Raw genomic sequence first — 21,950 nt, 5'->3', positions numbered from 1 at the left:
AAGAGATTACATGAAAGTACTGTGCAATATATTTCTCAGTAGAAAACTAGATATTTAACATATAACACATTCAACCTCCTACACTGGAAGGTTGTACTGTACTGTTACTCTATACACTATACACACTGGTTTGGCTGTAAGGCCTGGTTATTGAATTACTGTGGGCTTCCTGTCAGCTTGAACCAGTCTGTCCATTCAATTCTCACTGCTCTCATTATGAGGGTGTTTTTGGCTACAAAACTGCTGCTGCTTACTGGTGTTTCTTGTTTTTCACACCATTGTCTGTAATCTCTGGAGACTGACAGCAGATCAGCAGCTTCTAAGATACTCAAACTACCCTCTGGCACCACTAGCCATTAGTCAAATTCACTTTAGATCACATTTGGTCCGAATTGTTAGAACAACTGAACTTTGTGTGCGCTGAGTTTCTGCCACTTCTTCTGTGTAATTAGTAGATGAGATATATCTGCAGTACAGAGTAGGTGTGCAGGTTTGTAAGGGGGTGGGCTGTTTCAAAAGAATACCAGCCGAGTGAAAACCCTCTTTTCTACCAAGAGAAGTCTTCAGTGTTGCTCTTCTTTCAGTGAAGAAATACTTTCCAGTTGCAACTAATGCTAATAGGAAGCTGATTGGTCCATAATCAAATACAATCTGTGTTCTTGTTCCTGGCAAGAGAAGTTGTGTCATGACACTTTCCATACAGAGCAGGTGTAGACTGTACTCATTATAATATTATTTACAGAGATACAACAATCACCACCATGAGCAAGCAAGGAAAATATGATGAAGTAGGGTCAACCATATATGAGGTTTTTCCACTTGTACCTTTTGTGGTGTGTAGTGAGTGGTTCAGCTCCAGCTGTCTATCAGCCACTTCACTCCACTCTCTAAAGCTCATGTGGTGGCAGTGACAGAAGCCATATGTTTGCTGGAGAGCTAATTGACTCATGTTTGTAAGTAAACCGAACAGAAAAAACACACAGAGATGAAATGAACCACCAACCGTTTGGAACCTTCAACATGTGTACAGGTTTAAGGCGATGGAAGACAAGCACACAGAGAGGCTTATGTTGGCTTGTATTCTCTGAGGCTCACTGTAAACTGGGCTTTGAAGCTTTAATGGGACACACAGGAAAGTCTGAACACGTGAGACCTTTAAAAGCTGCAATTTTCACAACACCACAAGAGTGGATCGAGCAAATTTACAGACTATTCAGTTATTTGTTTTAAGAAACTTTCCACTTGTGTAATTTGTCCTCATGGTGGCACTGATGATTCTTAAATTGGGGCGTATTCATTCAAGCTATTTACAAAAGGCTTCATAGTTCAACAAATTACACTTTTTTATTATGTATAATAGTTAATAGATTACATTCTAATATAACAAATCTTACACAAAGCATGCATCATGGGAATTTTGTGTTGAGACGATGCATATATTTTGAATACAATGTTCTTGTGTTGTTCTTCCACATAACTAAGACTATAGACGTGTAAAAAAAGGACTAAATCAAATGAATCAAATGGACACACATGAGGAGCCCTCAGTAGATTCCAGAACTTGGACAACAACTGAAAACCATGTACCACGCCTGTGGTACAAACACTAACAGTCCCTGGTGTTCTGAGCTCACAGTCCAAACAACCCAGCTAACAAACTGAGCTAACATTAGCCAACAGCAGCTACAGTTGTCAGCAGTTTACTTCACTGTCCATCATAAACTGTAAATCACAGAGAGTTGAGGCGGAGCAGCCGGAGGACATCAGAGTGAAAACCAGAAAACATTTTCTCCATAAAATATGATCCAGTTTCACCAAAATCAGTCAAATAGTTGGTGGTGTGTGACTCTGCTGACCCGGAGCCCAAAGTTACATACAGAGTGAAGGCCATCCCGGGTTGGCTGGATTGTTGTTAAACTCTAAAATATCTTCATGGACCTCAGAGGTCCAGCTCTGATCACCATTGTTATGAAAACAAAAGCAAACCTTAGGCCAAACTGTTCAGTTCATCAAAGTTTAATAAAACTTCAGTATAATACAAATTCAACTGATGCTGTTTTGTTCATTCTTTAGTGAATAAAATCTATTTACTGTATGAGACAAAATCTGTGACTTCTGATCAATAACAAACTACAAAAATAACTGTCCTGATGTCACCATGCATGCAAACTAACAGACATATCAAAGCAGGATTGTTATTGGTTGTTAATGCAGACAGCGTATTAGCCATGAAAACTGTCTGGAAGTGAACACCACAGCTGAGAAATGCATACATGTGAAGCTTATCACAGAGAAGGCCGATATACTCAGCTCAAATACACAGAGCTTCACCCTCATCAAACATGACAGCAGTGCAATCGACAATTTAGAACGTTACATCTCTGAAAACAACAAGGCTCACAATACTGAAATGACTAATAAATTAGAAAAACATTAGAAAATAAAGGGAGTTAATACATGCATTTATGACTTGATAATATTGCAAAAACATTTGCAGGTTAAAAGCAAAACAAAGTCTTTTCTTTGAACACTTGTCTCATGAAACAGATGGAGTGAAATAAGCTATCAAACGGTGCTTCAAGACAATACTGTATGAACAGAAAAGAAAAGACACTGAATACACACATCGTGGAGCTGGAGTGACCTGATGTCTCAATGAACGCATAGTTGGGTTTTAAAATGTCCCTTTACATAAAGATTATGGTCTTTGGGCAATTGGTAGTCTTACTTTGAAACATTTACAGTGTGAAGTTTAATTTTCAGAAGCTTAACAGTAACTGGGAAGCAGTGAATGAAAACAGCATTTCTGTGAGAAGAGCAGCCGAGGGGCGAGTATGACGTGACTCTTACTGTACTAATGGATTTGGGGCTGTGGGAATAGAAACGAAACGATAAAAAAACAAGAGCACAAACAAAATGTGATCAATTATATTAAGAAAACAGAGGACATGAGGGGCTAGACATTGAATGTCTGATATATCAGTATCAGCTTATGTGGTTATCTGTAAGTAACAAGTCAGTACAGATATGCCAAAGATATGCTGAGATTGTTTAGATACACTGTCACCATTTCTTTGAGCTCTATACACTGGAATATGTCCAGCTCACTACACAGCCTGCTCATAAGTCTTTAAAAGTACATTAACAGTACATATTGTTAGTGTGTCTTGTACATTAAAGCCAAAAAACAAATATGAGCCATCATCTGTATTTGTGTTAAAAACAGAGTATTGTTGGGCTCAAATTCACAGAGTTCCACTTCTCAGAGCCAGCACTGACCACATTAGTATCATTAAATATACCTCTAGTGGTTCTGAGTGGATAGTGGTCTTCACATGTCAAATGAGTAAAAAAGAAAACATCTAAAGTTAGAAACCAAGCTACAAGAAACAGTTTGAAGAAAACCAGCCGATTGGAGGATAATATACACGTGTAATAAAGTACTCACATAAAATAAGTATGACGAAGAACACCATTTGGAACACTTATACTGTAACATTGCTGTCTGTAACATTGTCTGTTTGTCAGTGTTGTGCTTAGAAAAGTAACTTTAAAAAGTGAAGATGGGCTGGATATCAAAGCTTATCCCTTTTTTGTATCAATTCAAATCTGTGTGGCTAAAATTGTGTGGTAAACTTCATATGTCAAAATATGGATGATATTGAATATTAAAAAAGCAGTGTCTGCAGCTGATACTCAACACAGTGTGAACAGCAGTTCTAGTTACAGACGTAACTCACTGTTTACACTGCTGACGGTGTGCTGAAAAAATGGATGACTGGAAGTTGTGAATGGAACAGATTGGAGTTATGTGTACGCTATGTGTACGCAAAAAAGGAGTGGTTAAAAGAACGTCTGGGACTCAACAGGAAGCACAGTGAAATTCCAAAAACACATGTTGCACTCACAGTCACACCAGCATATTACAGTAACATCTAGAGAACAATGACAATCATTCCCCATTAAGACCAGTACAAGATTGAAAAAGAATCCCATGACATGACATTTTCCTTTTGTATTTTCAACATATGAACTGAGATGATGTGCTCTCCCGGTGTCTCGATTCAGACCAATGACAGAGCAGCGGCTAGGTCATGAACGAGGAAGGCAAATATGATGAGGCCCAACAGGTGCCCTCCATCTCCTTTTAATCATTTTGTCTTGTTTGTATCAAGTCCTTTAGATGGGGAGGGGTCATTTGGACTACAGGGAACAACACTCACGCACGGATGTTTGGGGAAAGAAATGTACTTTAAAATTCCCTCTATTAAGCCAGCCCATCAATGTCGTACATAGTGGTTTGAGCCAAACCCACAGAATATTTTTTCTTGTGTTTTTTCTTCTCAGTACAGGTGTTTGGGACTGTTTGTAGTGGGGAGGTCCTCAGTAGTTGTGTACGGGTCTCTCCTGCTGGCGTCCATACGGGACAGTGTTGTTAGGGAGGGGATAGGAGGGGGTCCTCAGGCCTCAGAGCTCAGGGAGGTCCGTGTTGGACTGGGAGGGAGGCGAGCTGCTGCACTGTGCTCTGTGCGGAAACTGTAATCATACTGAGAGAGGGAGGGAGGGTCAGTCAAAGATCATTACTTACTAATGTAATCATCCTATTCTACACTGAATCTATCAAACATTCACCCAATCATCTGTGACTTACGATGATTCAGTTCGAAGTAAAGAGCACATCGGCCTCTGGTGGACAAAGTGTGTAATTACCATTTTCATTTCACTTGAACTGTTAAAGCAGAGCAGATCAAATTCTGCTGTTTCTTTACATGTTCCGTCCAACAAGTGAGCAATTTTTCAGATGTCTTAGTTTGACCTGATCCACATCACCGCATCTTACCTATGAAACTTTGCTGAGTTATGATAACCTACAGATGCACACACTTTCATATTAACAATTCTTCTGTAATACTCACCTCTTTCTCAATCTCAGCCAGTGACTTGATTGTGATGCCCATCAGATCCACCTGCTGCAGCTGAACATGAGAGCAGCGGTACAGTTAGCTTCAGCAGCTCAGTGTTGCATACACAGTTCTTTTCAACTAGTACTACTACACATTTCAACACAATATCTAGCAGTCAAACGAGGACTGCGTTACAGGTAAAGCATTTTAGTTTTGCTAACACTGGTTTGACACTGCAGAAGGATAAAATGTGACCTTCCACCAAAAGACTAAAGACTCGACTCACATCAGACGAGGCACAGGCAAACTTCTCAGAAATCATGAAAGGCACTCCATCCATTGCTGAAAGAGACAAACAAAGGATACATGAATGTGTTTTCACGGCAAAGAGGTACAGTTCATTCCACCAGAGAAAGTACTGCAGACTGTGTCTGCCATTTTGTTCATGTATGTGCAGCAGCCCGAACAAAAACAAAAGGCCTGAGTGACTTTAAAGTCCCAGTAAGAGCAATTCCATGTTTTCTTTCAAAACACAATAAATATGTTGGGCAATAGTTTCTGAAAACATGTGAAAAGACTTTGAAAGATACATTACTGAAATGTGGAGTTAGAGGTTTAAACAGTTTTTTTAACCAGTTTTCAGTCCAGGATTTTTTTGGGCGGTCCTACAAGGAGACCGTGTGACGACCACCCAGCCCCCCTTAGCGCAACAGTATAAAAGCCTTTAGCACAACACCCCATGAGATATTTACACAGAAAGAGGGTACACGGAAGATTTTTCATCAGCAGTACGGCACCAACACGCCATCAACACAGCACCAACACGCCATCAACACAGCACCAACACGGCACCAATACGCCATCAACACGGCACCAACACGGGATGCCAAGATTACGTGCAGTAGCTCTATTTCCTTCTTTGACAGCCAGATTGATTGGCTTTAACTGAAAAGCTGCATCATATGCATTTCTTTGTGTGTTTTCCATGATGAGGCTGTACGCATGATGCACAAAATGACAGTTCAAAATCAAAACTAGTGTCTTCTTCGGCACATAATGTTTCCCCATGTCTGTCTGTTGCATTTACAGAGAATGCCCCCTCGTTGGCCAGCAAAAATCTAGAAATTAGCCGCACCATTGTATAGGCCGCAGGGTTCAAAGCGTGTGAAAAAAATAGTGGCTTATACTCTGAAAATTACGGTATCCTTATTACTTCCGCTTCAGTTTGCTCATTTTCGCTGTTTTCTGTCCCGGCGTCTGCCGTTCTGAACATCAACACTTCCACATCCGTCCACACACGTTACTAAAAGCCCCCTAAATTATATTTACCCACAACTTCTTCCCCCATAACTCAACCTTGTGGAACAACAGAGAATCAAAAATCAATCTTTAAAAGTGATTGGTTTAAGAAAGACATTATGTATATAACAGATCTGATGGATGATAGTGTATTTTTAAGCTACACAGACTTTTCAGAAAAATATACCAGAATATACTAAGTTATGTAAAATTATTCCACTGCCTCTGGTTCAATTGATTAAAAATTCTATGATGTACAGTAACTCTCCATCAGTTTTACCTAAGTTAATGGTGGGCCATTGTAATTTGACTGAAAAAAATGTAATAACAAATTATTACTAGTTTTCTGACAGCTAAAATATTTCATGATTTTTGACGGATCTGATTCTGTTACTTCAAATACACTAGACAAAGCACACTCAAAATTTATCAAATGGCCTGTTTCACCTAAAGTCAAAGAAACACATTTCAAAGTCATTAACAAAATTTATCCAGTGGCAGAATTTCTTTCTGTAGTCATAAAGATGAAACCCCTGCACTTGTTTTTTCGCCCACCACACATCGTTTTTGCTGTGATATAAAAAGTTCGATTTTTTTAAAAATTGAAGACATACAGCCATTCGAATTATATGATATTATCTTTTATTTTAATCATCCAACCTTGTGGTGCACAGTAACATGATTTTACATCCTGTACTAACATAATCACGTTAGGGTTTCTCATCATGTTCATGTGTGTTATCTAGTAATGTCAGTGCATGTAACGTTAGACTGCTGTTTCCTGAGCGTAATCCAGAAGAGAATACACCGGTAACGGGACACGGGATGCTCTTATATGCAACGGCAGCTTGTAGCTATGACAGTGAATATATGTAGTCAGATGTGAGACACCTGCCTGGGTGTGACCACCTGCTGGGTGTGCCGTGCTGCCAGTGAGACACCTAATTTAATAAACTTGTCGTTATTTTTAATCATTCAATTTGGCTGGGTGGTTAATAACACTTTTTCTTCAGTCTGAGACTGAAGTCTGGAGAGACCGCCATGAAAGCTTTGATTGAAATCAGGGTTATTCCACCAAATATTGAATCTGACCTTATCCTAACTTACAACATTGTATAGTGTGATGTTATTTCAAAATGAATGTTTCTTTGCATTCAAAGTCTGGAAACATCTTTTGTGTTATTTTAATCTGTTGCCATTTTCTACAAAAACATTTCAGTGACATCATTTTGATTTGGAATGTGGCAGAAATGTGGTCAGAAGTTTATAGAATCAAACTAAAATGTTCATTTTACTCAAACGCAGACTTCAAAGTAGTAAAACCAGAGAAAGTGATCATTGTGTATATTCAGTGTGTCATGTTGTACTCTGGATGGAGAAGAGTGTTGAGATGAAAACAGACAGAGGCAGATGGTGTGAGGCAATAGAAACAAATAACACAACAATGTTGAGGAGGACATTTGTACGATCACATGAATCCACCAGTTTGAGTCACAATTCTCCTGGTGTAAACAGTCACATCACATCATAACAGCATTTGCACTGCAACAACCTGTGTGTGTGTGTACCTCTTGCCCTCAACAGGTACTGATCTGCATTCTGATATAGCAAGTTTGGAAACAGCTGTAAAACCTGATATGTATTTAGAGTCTTTTTCTCCCATCGACCTTCACTAAATAACTTTAATAATTTCTGCCACTAAGCTGTCAACCTGTCTCTTAGACCCCATCCCAACCAGGCTGCCCAAGGATGTTTTACCTGTAGTTAGTCATTCTTTATTGCATATGATTAATCTGTCTTTATTATCAGGATATGTACCACAGTCCTTTAAGGCAGCTGTACTTAAATCTCTTCTTAAGCCCACTCTAGATCCAGAGGTCTTAGCCAACTACAGACCGATATCAAACCTTCCCTTTCTGTCTAAGATACTTGAGAAAGCTGTAGCTAATCAGCTGTGTGACTTTCTCCATAACAATAGTCTATTTGAGGATTTTCAGTCAGGATTTAGAGTGCATCATAGCACAGAGACCGCATTAGTCAAAGTTACAAATGACCTCCTAATGGCATCAGACAAAGGACTCATCTCTGTACTTGTCCTGTTAGATCTTAGTGCTGCATTTGACACCATTGACCATCAAATTCTTTTACAGAGACTGGAACATCGAATTGGCATCAAAGGAACCGCCCTAAGCTGGTTTAAATCGTACTTTTTAGATCGATCTCAGTTTGTTCACGTCAATGATGAATCCTCCATGCAGACCAAAGTTTGTCATGGAGTCCCACAAGGTTCTGTACTTGGACCACTTCTATTCAGTTTATATATGCTTCCTTTAGGGAACATTATTAGGAATCACTCTATCAATTTTCATTGTTATGCTGACGACACCCAATTATATTTATCGATCAAGCCTGATGAAACCAATCAGTTACCTAAACTCCAAGCATACCTTAAGGATATAAAAAGTTGGATGACCTACAATTTTTTGATGTTAAATTTAGACAAACCTGAAGTTCTTGTAATTGGACCCAAACACCTCAGAAACTCTCTTTCTAGAGACTTAGTTACTTTAGATGGGATCACCCTGGCCTCCAGCTCCACTGTAAAGAATCTTGGATTTGATTTTGATCAGGATTTGTCCTTTAACGTCCACATAAAACAAATTTTGAGGACTGCATTCTTCCCCTTATGTAACATCGCTAAAATCAGACGCATTGTATCTCAAGTGGATGCAGAAAAACTAGTCCACGCATTTGTTACTTCAAGGCTGGACTATTGTAACTCTTTGTTATCAGGCTGCTCCAATAAGTTTTTTAGGACTTTGCAGCTAATTCAGAATGCAGTTTATAGTTAGTTTATGATTTGCTGCTGCTGTGCATCTGTGTCTCTCTATCTCTATCACAGATTCCACTGCTACTGTAATGTTCCTTTTAAACTTAAAAAAAGACCAAGAACTGACAATACACACCAGCAAAACACACACTCCCTATTCGTCAGCACAACATACCTAATGTCAATTTTCCCACAGCTGGAACCTAAACCTAACTCAATAACCCTGTAAAACTGGATCCTAGCCCCTAACAGTCCTCTGGAGACATGAGACATGAGTCACAGTGACCTCACTTATACAAATGTAGTACAGAAAGACACAGAGCAAAGGGAGGAACAGTGAGAGGCAGAGGAAGTCGGTGAAGCATGTCTTTAAATAGAACTTTGGTAAACTCTGCTCTGCTCCACTTCTCCAACACTTTGAAGGTTATTCAAAAGTTTCTACAGTGAACCTGCTCACACTTTTCATTTAGACAATTTTAATGTGTTCTGATAATGAAGATGATGAACACGATAAAGAACCAAGTCTCACAGTCGCACAGCTCTGCTTTGAGCTAAAAGCGAACATGCTGATGTTTAGCAGCTAATTATTTACCATGCTTTAGTTTGTTGGCATGCTAACATTTGCAACATTTTGCAACTCAAAATACAGCTGATGCTGATGGGAATATTATTAGTTCTGCAGGTATTTGGTCATGAAACAAAGAGAAAATTTGATGTTGTCTGAGGTACAAGGTTACTGTTTTATTTTATTTATAGGTCAGTCACTTTTTTCTAGCAAATGATGATATGAGTAATAAAGTGAATCCTCTCTGGGGTTCTGCTCTCGGGGAACTGGTGCATGATCCAAAAACTGCACAGCTCTGTATAATGGTGTTATCAGCATACTAATTAGAACTGATTATAGGCGTTGCTTTGATATTCTAATGCAAATGATTACACTAAAGCTAATACATCACATTGCAGCATTTAAAGTACATTTTTACTAATAACAACAGGTGTGTGGCATGAGTTTGATTGGCACATATCAAAAAAACATTTTGCAATTTTGTGGAAAGGATGTTGAGGAGAAGATGTCAAACTGTTGCTGACCTGAGATAGCATACAGGTTGGAGTTCTGGTGTTCATAGTCTGGCCTGGTGGTGTTCTTCCCTCTGAAGCTGGCTGGGAGGGTCATAGAAATATGCCTTGGGACAATAAGAACACAAACACAGCATCTGGTTATTTCAGTGGAGAAGAATGTGATGAGAATGAGACTGTGACAAGGGTCAGTGTGCATCAGCCAGTCAGGGTTAGAAGCTTACAGCCTACAACATCCATAGCAACCAACAGAATGTGCATGTGGACAGAGGAGTCAACTGACACTTTTTTCAGTGTTTATCAGTGGTGTGTATAAACTACACTGCAGACTGCAGTCTCTGCTGCCCAGCCTTTGTTTATCCTGTGACGCTATTGATGACCCTCTGGTGGAGTACTATTTCAGTCCCACTGGCCTTGAGAGTATGTGTGTTTGCTTTGGTGTGGGTGATACCTAGATACCTGGACTGGCTACATGATGACCAATCCACTGAGGCTCCACTCACCTCTGACAAACAGGCTCTGTAAACTCACTATGTAAGTCCTTCACTTTTCCTCACATCTCAGTTCAGGTTTATTGATTTAGTTTTGACTTAGTGACTCACCCTGAAAACTGCTACTTTCAATATTAAATTTGACGACAAAGCATTTAATATTATGCTAGGAGTAGGAAAGAGCAGATAGTATCACTGTCCACTGTCTCATGTTCAGGACACAAGAGAGCCACAACCTTCAGCTCTAATGTCCTGATAAAATGCAGGATGTATTACATTCAAAGTGAGTGCACAGTCCAAACCCTGATTATGAAATAAGCCGGGATGTTGTGATGTTGTGTGATATTATGTAATGTGTATAAATATCAAATTCAAGGACTTTTCAAGAACTCAGTTTTCAGGCTCAATTCCATCAAATTGAAGAACCCAACACAGCAGAGTCTCAGACACAGATCAAGGTTAATTAATGTTACAATAGTGAGAATTTAATCCTGAGAACTTGCCGGTTTTACACAAACTCACAAAAAAATCTTAAAGAGACACTTCTCATCTGTGCTGCATATCAGTTATAAAATATATAAATTCAAGTACTTGACCCATGTCTATTTATGTCCATTTTAAAAAACCTTCAAGGCCTTGATTTTTCCTGCCCCGTACCATGACTAAATATCTTGTCTTTGTACTGGATTTAACAGGTCAAAAAGGACGTTTACACAGCATCCTTACTGTTTGAAATCAGAAATGTACATTAGAAATTCAACTTTACTACAGACAACTAGGGGTGGGCGATATATCGAATATACTCGATATATCGCGGCTTGTTCTACGTGAGATGTATGAAATGACTATATCGCGACCATCGAGTACTTGTCATGTAAATGTTTTAAGCCATTGGCATTTAATTCTCCGGAGTTTTGCCTGTCACTCACTCCTGGTGCTGCTCACAGCACGCAGCACACTGCCCCGCCCACCCAGAAAAAACACAAGTGAGTTAATTGAAAATGGAGACGGACGACTTGGTTCCGAAGAAAAACAACTGCGGTCACGCCAGCCGTCTCTCGTTTTCGCGTGGTCACGTCAGCTGCTTCAATATTTTCAAGTGCGCCCTTATTGCGACTTTATGTCAAAAACTTTGAGAAAACTGGGAAAGTCAGCGTTAGCTTACTGCAGCGTGTGGACACTTCCGGTTTTCAAAATAAGACGTGGGTGTTAAATGTATTAAAGGTTTATTTATAAAATATGAAGAATGGTTAAAATTTGATTTAAAAAAAGTGTCTCATCAGCCAAGTATGATCCTGCACTGTTTTAAAGCTCATATTTACATTATGAAATGCATTAAAAATTCATAAAAAATATGACAAGTGTTAAAATGCTATAAAAAGAGTACAAAACAACAACAACAAAAAAAAATATCGAGATATATATCATGTATCGCGATATAGCTTAAAAATATTGAGATATTGGTTACAGGCCATATCGTGCAGCCCTACAGACAACTTTCCTTTTTTCTTTTGTCAGCATGGCAGCAATCTTTCCTGTGCTTTTCTTTGTTTTTCAGCTCAAAGCGTTGCCTTTTCGCTGTCATCTAAACATTGATCTGCTTCCTTTCCCTTGATGGAAGGATGTTCAATGACAGAGAACTTCCTCTTTCCATGATAGAGAGTCTCAGCTATGTGCGGATACGTGCGTGTTAACTGGATAAGTAAGGATGAATCAGACACATGTACAAAGCAGAATAGACATACTTGAGCATGGGAGCTGCTGGGACTGGGGCTGAGCTGGTGGAGGAGTTCACATTCTGGATGTTGTTGGTGGTTGGTGTTTGCGTGGAATCCTGGGCCCGAGGTACATTTCCCATGCGATACCAGATTCCCATGTTGTTGAGCTCTCTGTCAAACAAGTTAATGAACATTAATAAACAGAAAGCTGGAAAGATATTTACAGGTAATATAGAAAAGTTACCACTTTAAAATAAAGCTTGTACACTGTTTTCTATCTATCACCCTTCCAACTGAACCTCCCTGTACAGTCCAAACACCGGGATAATAAGCTACTGTCTTGTAATGTCTACACCTAAAACTAATGTCTCATCATGTGATGCCAGGCTGCTCACCCTATAAAGGTGTACTGGGGAGGGGCCTGCTTGGAACGTCCCAGGATGCGGATGTCACAGATGGCTGCCTCTGTGGAGTCTCGTGGAATAAACTTGATGCAGAGTCGCCTCTTCCTGAAGGCCTGCTCCTCTGTGGGACACGCATGACAGAGAGACAAACAGAGAGACAGACAGTCAGGCAGACTGAGGGTCACTTCCCTGCAAACAGCTTGCTCATTAATTATATATTAATGGCAGAGAGTTTCTCTCAAGTTTAACTTGGAAGTTCTTCTTATTAATGTCTGATGGTCTGACATTTAAAGATTGAATTTTATGTGATGATGTGATTTTATCACTGCCTTTTTGCTTGACTTGATAACTTACGAGTATCAACAGTTTCTTGGATGGGAATGAAACCCACAGGCAGAGTGTCCTTTATATCGATTAGCTTCATGTCCACGAGAACATTGCCTAAATGGCTCTGCAGAGACAGCCAAAAAAGAGAGAGAGACAAATGAGGCAAGAAGAAGAAGTGCATCTAACCCACTAAAAATCTTCACGTTCATTCAAATGCACTGCTGGTTGGTGAGGTGTGTTCACTTACATTTTCTTTAGAGAAGACTCTGGTGAAACAGAGGTAGCGGGTCACCTTGGACTTGAAAAGGCCATCTTTCCACAGGTCAGCATCCAGGCCATCTGTTGTTGTCGAGACCTGGATTCAGATAAAGAGGAGAGGTCAATATTATTATTATTATTATTTTTGTTGTTGTTATTAGTAGTCGTAGTAGTAGGTGTGTAAGACATTAACTATTACAGTTCACAACAAAAGGAAAGTGATATTGATGTCTAAAGTCAGGATTAAATGTAAATGAAGAAATTGGATCGGGACATCTAGAAATATCTGAGCTGTCCCATGTTGTGTTGAGTGCCTTACCACATCATATCCAGTGGGAGCCCTGTTCCTGGAGGCGACTACTCCAACTCCAGTGATTGGGTCCATGGACATCTCTGGCAAAGCTTCAGAAAGCTCCCGAACCTCAGGCATCTTTGTCGAGTTCTGCAAAACAAAGCACCACGACAGATGAAGCTCTTGGAGAATGGTCTGGAATAGGAGCAGGGTGGGATTTGCAGAGTTACTGGGTCAGTTGAACTTGCTTTTTTCTCCAGTGCACATAGAACTGCTGAGCTGACAGCCCTGTTGTTATGCTCAAGCTTCAATCAAGTTTTGTACATATACAACATTGTGTTTCATGTATTACTACTACAATGGATAATGGGCCACAAAGGTCTGACAAGAAACATCCAAGAGCCACCAAATGTTTCACGTCTCTCCTTCTGTCCATACATATTCTTCAATGCAGGTGTATCGCCTGTAAAACACTGAGCTTTAGAAAGAGAATTCAATAAATGTTCTTTTCTTTAACTTTATTTCTGTGTGTAAACATGCTCCCTCACCACCCCAGACTGCACTCTTTGCTGGCTTGCACCCACACAGTGAGTTTTAACAAAAAGAGGTGAGGAACATTAAACTCACAGAGCAGTGGCTGCAGTCCATGCTCTTTCTACAATAGTGAATATTCAAAATAATATACACCAGCATGACTAAAACAAAAACTGTTTCATTTTGTGTCTTCACTGATTGGCTCAGGTGTTAAATTAAAAAAGCAGTGTGTGTGTTAAAGAGTGCAGTTACAGCGACAGGAACTTGGTGAGTGGAAGCTGTTAGCTGCAGAGGATTTGTGCATGTTTGACTCAACTATCCAGCCTTGTTCTACACTCAAACAGAGCAGCATATTAATAAGATGTATGGAGTGTGGGATCTACACAGAGCAAACGCTCTACAAGCTGCCTGGACGACTGAGGCCTCCTGCATAGCATCTCCCTGACTACCACAGTGGTCTGTTCAGAGCTGTGGCACAAAGACAGAGAAGAAAAGGCTCTCCAGAAGAAAAGGCTGACTAACTCGGTATCAGTGTGTCTAAGGTTAAAGAACAGAACTGCTCCCAGGAGGCTGCAGACCAACGATCGGACACACTACACTCCTGATATCACTTCAATATCCAGACAGCACACACACATCTACACCTGTGTGTGTGTGTGTGTGTTCACATGCACATCAGAGGCCTATTATTACAGATCTATGGAACCAGTAAACCTGGTTAACAAGAGAAGCAGCAATGCAGCGGAACGAAGGAAAGATTGAAGCCTAAATGTCACATTATTATATTAACAGACTTTATTTAAATAACTCATTATAGTAACAATGATTAATTAATATATTCATACATACTGTAATGCACAAATGACCAATGATTACTTTCATGATTGATTAAACTGTCATTTTTTATCGGTTCATCGTCTGTCAATGAGAAACATCCTCACAACTAGAGGCAGGACAGAGGGACATGAACCTGTCACCTCTCTGCACCCATCAAACTGCCATGTTTAGGTTTAGGAGATATGCCAGATTAATATTCATGACTAATATCATGGCTGGGGCAAATATAATGAAGGCTTAATGGCTCAGCATTAAGATCAGCCAGTCCTATAAAAGAAACGGAAGTACAGTGTTGTGGAGCTCCAGTACATCTATATATAGCAAATGAAAGTGAGAGAGGAGCTCTCTCCTCTGACGTCTGTTCAACAACAAATCATGTTTACAACTGTAAAAACTGGATTATTAGTAGTGATCAGATATAATTAGTCAATGAAATATCAAATTCTCATCCAGCTAAAAATGATGTTCTTAAACTTATTTTACATCAACACCCAAATGTATGAATTCACTTTGAGAAGAATGTGATGGATGTACAGTGAGCACAAACACGCTCAGTTCAAGTCATCACTTTCCAGACTGCACCTGACCTCGACTTCTAATCATGTTTCCGGTGAAGACCTGTAAAGTCAGCCAACAGACACTAAACACACACAGACTGACATTTGATTAAAACTGGTTCCCGGGGTGTTGTTTAGCTCAGTTGGTAGAGCATCCACCCCATGTACAAAGGCTCAGCAGCGGCCAGCGTTTAAATCAGACCTGCAGCCCTTTGCTGCATGTCTTTCCTCATATCTCTCTCTCTCTCTCTCTCTCTCTCTCTCTCTCTCCACACATCCCTGTCACTCTTCAAACTGTCTCTGTCAAATAAAGCTTGGAAAGGCCAAAATCTAAAAAAGCAACAACAACAACAACAACTGTTTCCCCAACATATTTACAAAATGCAGGGAATGAACAACAGCCTGTGGGCAGGGTTAACTCACTTCTGCTGCTGTTACCCGTTAACCAGTATTAACCAGCTCCTATTATGGCCAAAGTGCAGGAATAGTGGGGCCAACTTTACCACTTTAAATAGTTTAGTCTGAATGATTCTCTATCCTGATTTGACATATTTATTTTTGATCCATAATGGAGGAAAATGACCAGATTTACTTTATTCACACTTCCAGTAGCTGGAAGCATCCACTTGATTTACACACCATGTCAGTGCGTTAACATAGCTCTCACACACACTCTCCTCTCTGGGGATAGCAGGTAGACTGTGGAGTGGAACTCACCTAAGGGAAGGATCGGTTACTTTTAACTGGTTCAACCCAAAACCAAAAACACATTTTCCCCATGCCTGTTGTGCTATATATCCAGACTGTTTTAGAGTAAGTTACCTATTTTTGGAGATACACAACCAGAGTCCTTCTGTGGTATATATGAGGAGGTTAATGTCATAAGCGTGAGCCTCTCATCCATGAGTAGATGCATGCTTCCTTCTGAGTGGTGATACAGTTAGCAGGTGTAGTTTGGTAGAAAACAGTTCCTGCATGACACTGCTCACAACAAGGTAAACATCTTGAAAGAGATATTACTGTTTTTCAGATTCATTTCTGATGCTTTGATCACCACAGCACAAGTGCCATTAGCCACAGTTCCATGATATTCCTTAATGGAGGCCACACCACAGAGACTGGTCAACACACTACAGGCAGAACAGCAGGTAAGAGGACTCACATGGATCTCTGATGGTGGGATGAGCTGACCCTTATCCTGCAGATAGAACGCTGCCCTCTGAGTACAGAGGAGTGAGGAGCAGCTTTTCTAACAGCTTACTAAATACAAGTACTGTGTTGTGTATTGTACCTGATCATTTGAATAAACGCCACCTCGTTTTAGTTTAAGTGAGGATTTCTGTTGAAAACAAAGCACACACAGACCAGCTGGACCGGACGTGTCCCCTTCACACTGGGCTGGGTACCACTGGTTCTGGACCAGCTCACCGTGTAGATAATGAACCTAGTTACCTATCCGTGTAAATGTCAATAATAACCGCTATCCAGTGTTCGTTTGTCGCTGTGCTTCTCTCGGTACAGACCGTGCTCTGTCAGCCGGGACGCAGCTGAAATGGAACGTAGCTAAAATAGCTTAGCAACAAGCTAGTTAGCTAGCACGCTACAAGTTAACCGGCCAGCAGCTGCGACAAACGGGCAGCGCTGTCAGAGCTAACGGCGGTTAACGTGTTCCCGCTCAGCTCGGTGGACAAAGGTTATCCGCAAGGCGACCTAAGAGTTCACTCTACATATCTAAGTCACTGCAGTGCCTCACCGTGTAGCCGTCAAGACACGCTTTTAACGCCATGGTGTTTGAGTCTGCAGCAACGCTAGCTGCTAATGTTAGCCGAGTAGCATATTCCACTTACCCAGCGAGGCTAACAGTTCGGGTCCGGTCGGTCGGCGTATGTTTTCTTCGTGTTGTGCTCTCTCACGCCTGTTCACAGTGTCGGGCAGGCTCGCATCTTTACGAAACGACTTGCAAAAAGGAACCAATCCAAACCATAAGCCGCTTTGTGTATGTTTTGCATGGTGGTTCTGCAGTTAGCGGTTTGGGGTGGGTGCCATCAGCGGGGCTGGGGGGTGGGGGGTGGCGATTCCCCCACTCCCTCCACCCGTCCCTGAACCTACACCACATACTGAACACATGCATACGCCAACATTTGCTCATGGTGTAGTGGTTCTATATTCTGTTCTATATTATATTCTCCCATAATCTCCAAGACTTGATATTCTTCAAGTAGTTATTAGTTAGTAATAAATAAATTAAAATTTTCTTAATCTAAACTGTTAGACATGTGAAGACAAAACCTGAGGTGCCATCTTAGGTGGGCCTCACATTTTATGACCTTGTTTCAATATACATTGCTCTCACGTGGTGTAATTTATTAAATACAGTAGTGCAGATTACCAAAACTAATATACAATACAAAAGAATGGTAGACAAGGGTGGGGCAGAAGGAACACATCAAATTGTTCAAATATGGACAATCACCACAGGGAATTGTGTCTTGTTAGACCTATTTGATTCTTGACAAAATGTGAATAGATCAGTGTGAATGGCATGTAAAACCCATGAGGAAGAATGAGGAAACCCTTCATGTTAATGTGTTCATGGTGTGACTGGATCCAAAATATCTAAATACAGAGTTATCATTATCCATTCTACTTCAAACAACTTCAAAAAACTAAAAACATTGTTATTCCACAATTTTGTCAATTGACTAAAGCAAATAGTTTGAGGTTAGCAGGCAGATGTCAGCCTAATTAAATGAAGTTAATGAATTTGATGTGACAGTGTGGTTTTAGGTCTCTAAAGACCTGTGGTCTGTGTTTAAGAGTTGAAGGGAGTCTGGTTCTATCTAATAAACAGACCAGTGTTCTGAAATGTTCTTATTTGATCTCCCACATGTTTCACACAGACACAAAGTAATTTATTTACTTCATTACACTGGACATCTATTATTAGATATTATCTGCTAAATTAAAATGAATGATGTTACTTAATTAAGAAAAAACATAAATCATTGTGGCAGTTATTACCACACAACAATAACACATCTACAGCTGTGTTAGATAATAGACCAGTCGGAAGTGTGTGTTTTCAGTCATGATGAAGGTTTTTGGGTATCCTGCTGTTTATTGTGTGGTTGGTGGATTGATTATGTATATTTCAGAGTCTTTGTAAACGTTTAGTTTGGAGTCTGACATAGTTAGCAAGTGTACATGACTGTTTCATTACTGCGTAATAGTGTGAATACAATTATAAATAAAATATCCATACTTATGCCTGCATATGTTATATAGTTTACAGTCATCTGCTGAATACTGAATGTAGTGTTACTGTCTAGCTACATTCAGTGAGTCAGTGCCTTTCCCAGCCACAAGGTGCTGCAGATGCACTGTATATATTTTATAAGAGGCCTCTTCATTAAGTAAGCTATGAACGTCCATGTTTTAAATGAATGTAATCCATCTGATGGGACGATAAGAGTACTCCTAGGACTTTAAACAAACACAACTCCCCCTGAAGAGCAGTTGATACCACTTCCTCAAACATGCAAAGTGCCGAGGCCATATTCCCAAGCTTTCAGGGAGCTGTGAGGTCTGTGGAGGGAGCTGCAGGGCTGCAGGTATTTAGTAGAATGTGGGATTATTAAGTTTTAGCTCACAGATGAGGTGTGGGTAAACTGGGTAGTCAGTCACTGATCACATTGTTCAGTATTTTTATGTTTGAAAGACCATACCACAGTTTTTACATGTTTAAGTGAGTTTTCTTTGAATCATTCAAACCAATGACTTTAGCTGTTTTTACCCATAATGCAACTCAATAGCATCTTTTTTAGACCACCCCTGCATGGTAAATGTTCACATGTCCATGATTAATACAGCTGGTTTCTGTTAATTCAAGCTGATGACAGATTCAGGGATATTTTCTCAGACTTGACAAACTCCTCCAGAGCCACAGAAGACACTTCCCCCCTGGATGGATGAAGTTCATCGTATCTTACATGATATTATGTAGTGTTTATGTAAAGTCGTACTGCCTGACACTAGTGAACTGACCACTGATCATGTCAAGTCAGTGGAAGATAATTTACACTAAATAGGTACCAGAATGACCTTTTATGGGTACAGTTGAACAGTGGAGAGTGGACATGCTTGGGGTCCTGTTTGAGGTATAAGCAAGTTTAATTTTGAAAGTTTCTAATGTTCCCTCTTCAGTCTGTCTCTCTGTGCTTTCACGCCACAGTTCTGGTCTTTGGTCACTAGAGGGTAGCACTGACACAAAATATAAATATAAAGATACACAAGCTCAGCGTGAACCAACATCTTAGATAGGCTGGTAAACCTTTAGATTCTTTAGAATGTAGGTGTTTCATTTCAAAAAGTTTTGGAAGAAGTAAAATCAGGTGTATCAGACAGTGTTGTATGAAAACATATGCACATAAACAGATGATTTTGCTGTTCTTTGTTAAAAACACCAGAACAGTAAAGCTCTACCTGACTAAAATTATGTGTAATTATTCCTTTTAAATATTCATACAAAAGTCTGGCCCATATGACCTAGACCCCCCAGAGGCCTCCAAAGTTGGTTCACTGTGTGTCAGCTGGTTGGTGGTGGTGGTGAGAGTAATGTAATATCTGCAGCTGACATTATGAGGTCCATCTTTATGATATAATCTTGAAGCGCTGTGTCAAGATCGGTTTTTAATAAATATTTTATCATTGTGCTTTTTGCATATTCGCAATTTGTTTTAAATCTAATTACCACACAGCAAATCTGCAAGGGACAATATTGTATTTTAGTGTAGGAATATCATACACCATGCAGGAGTTCTTAGGTCCTAGGTCTTAGGTTCTGCCACTGAACAGGTCATTGCTGTTTCACTTGCAAAATACACTGATTCAAGAGATTATTTTTGTTTGAAACCAGTGATAGTTAATAACAAACTGGGCTTAACACAGTAAATAAAACAGACTTTGGTTAAATGTAATAAAGATTGCTTTCCTGGTGTTCATAAAAATAAGCCCCCCCCCCTACTCAGACTGATATAATATCATTCAAAGCATTTTCCATGATGGTGGTGAGTCTGAGAGGGAGTGTTGATTCTTCTCCACTCATGTAACCCTGGACAAACCTGACACTCACTACCTACAAATGTATTCCAGCTAGAGAAAATTACCCCTGCATCACAAAGAGAGATCCAATCTCTCAGTGCATGACACAAGACAGGAAAGGCTTCTTACTGTTATTACGATGTGTCAGCTTGCATTAGGTGCACAGGGAACTCGTTGGCCATTGGGGCGGGGGGGGGGGCTCAAGAGCAGAAATGTCTGCTGCCACCACAACCATCCTCCCTCCACCTCATCGCTATGATTACTGGCCCCAGATGGATCTTGAATGAGGTAGGGCAGCTGGGGGTGGAGGTCTGTACCTATGGAGGGAGGTGGTAGAAGAACAAATGAGACTCTAGTTTGCACACTAATTAAAAAAGACTGATTTGCTCATGAGCAAATTAAATGTTCTCTGGGATGTTAATATATTTTACTATCATTCTATTTTGTAAAACTTTACCTGTACACAATTGAGTTTTGAACAACGAACACAGGGAAGTAGTGTTTTGTAGAGGCCATGGGCTGATAGCTAGCAGAGCATGTGGGGGGAGGTCACCAAAGAAAGGAGAGGTCATTTGAGGAGAAAGCTGTGTAAACACATGTTGCCACGAGGCATTTGGTGACCTTTCAGCAAATGTTAACAACAAAACTCCAAAGCTCTAATAATCAGAGCGAGCTCCATACTCTGTCCAAGTTTAATGCATGATAGAGTGATAGAAATGTGGGCCTTATGATCTATCAAGGTTTCACCCCAGGGCACCAACATTCCAGTCATGTGCTTGTGTGGGTTTCAAGAGCTCACAAGGCAGCAGGGGTGTTGATGATCCGATGTACGACTATTGTCCATCTCTCTGAAGATCAACAAATATTCTAGGAGTTCCCAGGTCGCACATTGAGCTTAAACATTAACACAAGAACTTCATTGAAGAAAACTGATTACCAGTCTTATTTTCCTCTCAGGGCTTCTGTATGTTATCGATGCAGCATGTCTGTCCCTCCGTGTTTTTTTATGGCATGTGTATGTTCTTTGGTTTGTCTGCTATGTTTTCTCTGTCTCAGAAAGAAAACTTATTTCTGATAATGATGATGATCTATGTGCACTCAGGTGAGTTTTGGTGCACTACTGTTTCATACATGTGGAGACAATTAATGTCTGCTGAATCAAATAGACACAAAGGTCAATAATTATTACCCCACTTTATTGATAAACAAATTTGCTAAATGTCATGACCTCAGGTATTATCTCCATGGAAACTACCTATGGATGAACCTCTTTTGTGCAACGTCTCAAGAAATTTAGTTTCATCAGTCAGTTTCATTCATGT

At 40.1% G+C, this 21,950-nt stretch overlaps 1 protein-coding gene across 2 annotated transcripts; it reads right to left on the bottom strand.

Annotated features, from left to right (window-relative positions):
• Positions 1 to 1,998: 1,998 nt before the first annotated feature.
• Positions 1,999 to 17,625, bottom strand: mvb12ba (multivesicular body subunit 12Ba). 2 transcript variants are annotated; one of them, XM_019272171.2, is made up of 10 exons: positions 17,376 to 17,625; positions 13,628 to 13,750; positions 13,298 to 13,405; positions 13,078 to 13,174; positions 12,715 to 12,844; positions 12,347 to 12,490; positions 10,123 to 10,217; positions 5,191 to 5,246; positions 4,917 to 4,976; positions 1,999 to 4,547 (listed from the first exon to the last, which is right to left on the bottom strand). In XM_019272171.2, exons 2-10 carry the CDS (start codon positions 13,736 to 13,738, stop codon positions 4,461 to 4,463), a joined length of 888 nt encoding a protein of 295 aa, XP_019127716.1. In that variant the 5' UTR covers positions 13,739 to 13,750; positions 17,376 to 17,625; the 3' UTR covers positions 1,999 to 4,460. The 2 variants fall into 2 exon arrangements, with proteins under 2 accessions (XP_019127716.1, XP_019127715.1); XM_019272170.2 differs by lacking the exon at positions 17,376 to 17,625 and adding an exon at positions 17,282 to 17,349.
• Positions 17,626 to 21,950: the final 4,325 nt, after the last annotated feature.

Source organism: Larimichthys crocea, chromosome I (assembly GCF_000972845.2).
Source record: "Larimichthys crocea isolate SSNF chromosome I, L_crocea_2.0, whole genome shotgun sequence".
In the NCBI taxonomy this organism is placed as follows: domain Eukaryota; kingdom Metazoa; phylum Chordata; class Actinopteri; family Sciaenidae; genus Larimichthys; species Larimichthys crocea.
Note: the sequence above shows the minus strand (reverse complement) of the source record. Positions and strands in the feature narration are given on the sequence as shown.